The sequence below is a fragment of the Tachysurus fulvidraco genome, chromosome 7, assembly GCF_022655615.1.
Source record: "Tachysurus fulvidraco isolate hzauxx_2018 chromosome 7, HZAU_PFXX_2.0, whole genome shotgun sequence".
Classification (NCBI taxonomy): domain Eukaryota; kingdom Metazoa; phylum Chordata; class Actinopteri; order Siluriformes; family Bagridae; genus Tachysurus; species Tachysurus fulvidraco.
The window spans coordinates 25,952,995-25,955,494 of record NC_062524.1 but is presented as its reverse complement, the minus strand read 5'-3'; the positions used below and the strand labels follow the sequence as shown (position 1 = coordinate 25,955,494).

At 44.4% G+C, this 2,500-nt stretch overlaps 1 protein-coding gene across 3 annotated transcripts in view; it reads right to left on the bottom strand.

Moving 5' to 3' along the window:
* fbxw7 (F-box and WD repeat domain containing 7) overlaps positions 1 to 2,500 on the bottom strand; it is a 102,509-nt gene that overhangs the window by 24,297 nt on the left and 75,712 nt on the right. Inside the window, exon 1 of one of the 3 annotated variants that reach the window (XM_027158072.2) lies at positions 1,956 to 2,389. The exons of the other annotated variants lie outside the window; for them this stretch is intronic. Within the exon in view, the coding sequence (XP_027013873.1) occupies positions 1,956 to 1,994 (39 nt within the window). The 5' untranslated portion in view covers positions 1,995 to 2,389. Of the gene's footprint in view, positions 1 to 1,955; positions 2,390 to 2,500 lie in introns of those variants that run through there. 3 annotated transcript variants of the gene reach the window in all.

The window sequence follows — 2,500 nt, the reverse complement described above, 5'->3', positions numbered from 1 at the left end:
CACTGCTTTCTTTTGCCACCCATTACACTTTCACAGTATTGGGAATTCCTTCTCGGTGACACACACACACACACACACACACACACACACACACACACACACACACACACACACACACACACACACACACACACACACCTTTATCTCCAGGGAACCTACCTCCATTTTCAAAACATAACACAAACATCTAATATTTCTATACAGTTCTATGGAACGTACACGTGTGTGTGTGTCACCCGAAACAAAACCAGTCAAATCGGCTGCTTGTTACTGATTTATTTATCTACACTTTTGATGTAAAGTTATCACGATGCGTTAGAAAAGTGTTTTGTGACGTCATTCGCAACGATCTGCAATTTCCCGACAGCAAATAAAAGGCGCCGTTTAAGAGACGCATCGATCCGATACCGAGCGTCATCGTCAAATCGATACAGGCCTCGACTGCTCAATTAGCATCTGATCCATTTTAATGCTAGATACAAAGCTGAAGCCGAGCCCAGGACGATACGACAGGACTATAATAATATTAAAAGGTTTTTTGACGAATCATCACAACGTAGATTTCTGATATATCGGAGGGATCGTGATAGTTTATATATATACACTGTATAAAAATATATATATCACAGGACATCCTGATACATGGCACGTATGGTATAGATCGCTGCACCCCTTGTGTTTAGGGAGTGAAACTAAACCAGCGAACTTCAGATGCTGAACATGTCTCAGCTGGTTGGTGATGCTTTTCATTTCATCATCAGGTCCAGGTTTATCAATCACTGATCCTAATTAACTTATGCATCGAGTTGAAGTTCACAGTTATTGGCTCCTGTTTCAGTGCTTTTAGTAAACTCATAACCATGCAACAATGCGTATTTGCTGTATGTCGAATCAGCATTCTCTATCTCTCTCTCTCTCTGACTGCATGCAGTGTTACAAATCTAAGGCCCTCACGCTACAATTTGGGTGGCATCCCTCGTACTCGGGATGACGATACATCCGACGGCGATGAAGAACTCATTCTGTAATCAATATTCGTTCCGTTCTGCTCCCACACACACACACACACACACACACACACACACACACACACACACACACACACACACACACTTCAGCAGGACACAAAGATCACACTGAGCATGCTCAACAGGATATCGCTCTGTGTTACAGCAGATACACAACTTCTGTATCTATAAAGTGTACACGGATTCAATGAAGTGTGAGGAATATGTGGCATTATTCACATCCTCATAAACAGAGACGTTTCTTGAATATGTCTGTGTGTGTGTGTGTGTGTGTGTGTGTGTGTGTGTGTGTGTGTGTGTGAGAGAGAGCTCCAGTGAGCGCAGGTGCAGTGATGCTGATGGGCAGATGGCTTCAGTAAAGTCAATATATATATATATATATATATATATATATATATATATATATATATATATATATATATATATATATATATATATATATAAACAAGACACACACACACACACACACAGAGATATCTACACCATCACTGCTTATGGTTACAACCCGAAACTGTTAATAAGATGCGGGAACACGGAGACACTAAAGCGCATACGTGACGTTACGCGGCGTCTATAGCGCGTTTATAACGCATGTGTGACTCGCTTATGTTGAGCCAAAGTAAAACCTATACATTGCAGCCACGCCTCGAGCAGGACACAAATAGCAGCGCGCACCGTTCAAAATATTTATGTAAGAGAAATCCGGATATCAGACTGATTTTTATCCGCAGTGGCCATAAAATTGCGCGTCGTGCCGCACGCTTCGTAAATCAAACCGCGTCCATGGCGCGCTCAAGGGCGGAGGTAAAGAGGGAGGGGGGGAGAGAGAAGAAGAGAAGGATAGAGAGAGAGAGAGAGAGAGAGAGAGAGAGAGAGAGAGAGAGAGAGAGAGAGAGAGAGAGACACACACACACAGCCGGTACTCACTTTGTAAAAAATCATCTTTAAGGTACCGTAGAAGCCCATGGTTGCTGTAGATCCGCGCCCGGTGTCCAAGGAGAGAACAGGTTCCGGTTTCCGGTGGTGTTGTTTATTTATATATATGAATTTATTCGTCACTGCGGTTTGGAGCGTGTGTGTGTCCAGGTAGACCGAAACCCGTGCGCGATGCGGCGGACATGCTCGCCCTGTGTTTGTGTGTGTGTGTGTGTGTGTGTGTGTGTGTGTGTGTGTGTGTGTGTGTGTGTGTGTGTGTGTGTGTGTGTGTGTGTGTGTGTGTGTGAACCCGGACACAAGCCGCAGACACACGAAATCCACACGGGAATAAAAATAAGATAAGATAAATGAACGTCAGGAGATAATCCACATGTATCCGACTCAGTCAGCCCTCCGTGTACCGTGCACGAAGGGCTGCGATGGAATAAGGAGGAGGAAGAGAAGGAGGAGGAGAGAGAGAGGAGGGGAGGAGAGAGAGAGAGAGAGAGAGAGAGAGAGAGAGAGAGAGAGAGAGAGAGAGAGAGAAGGAGGCTCTC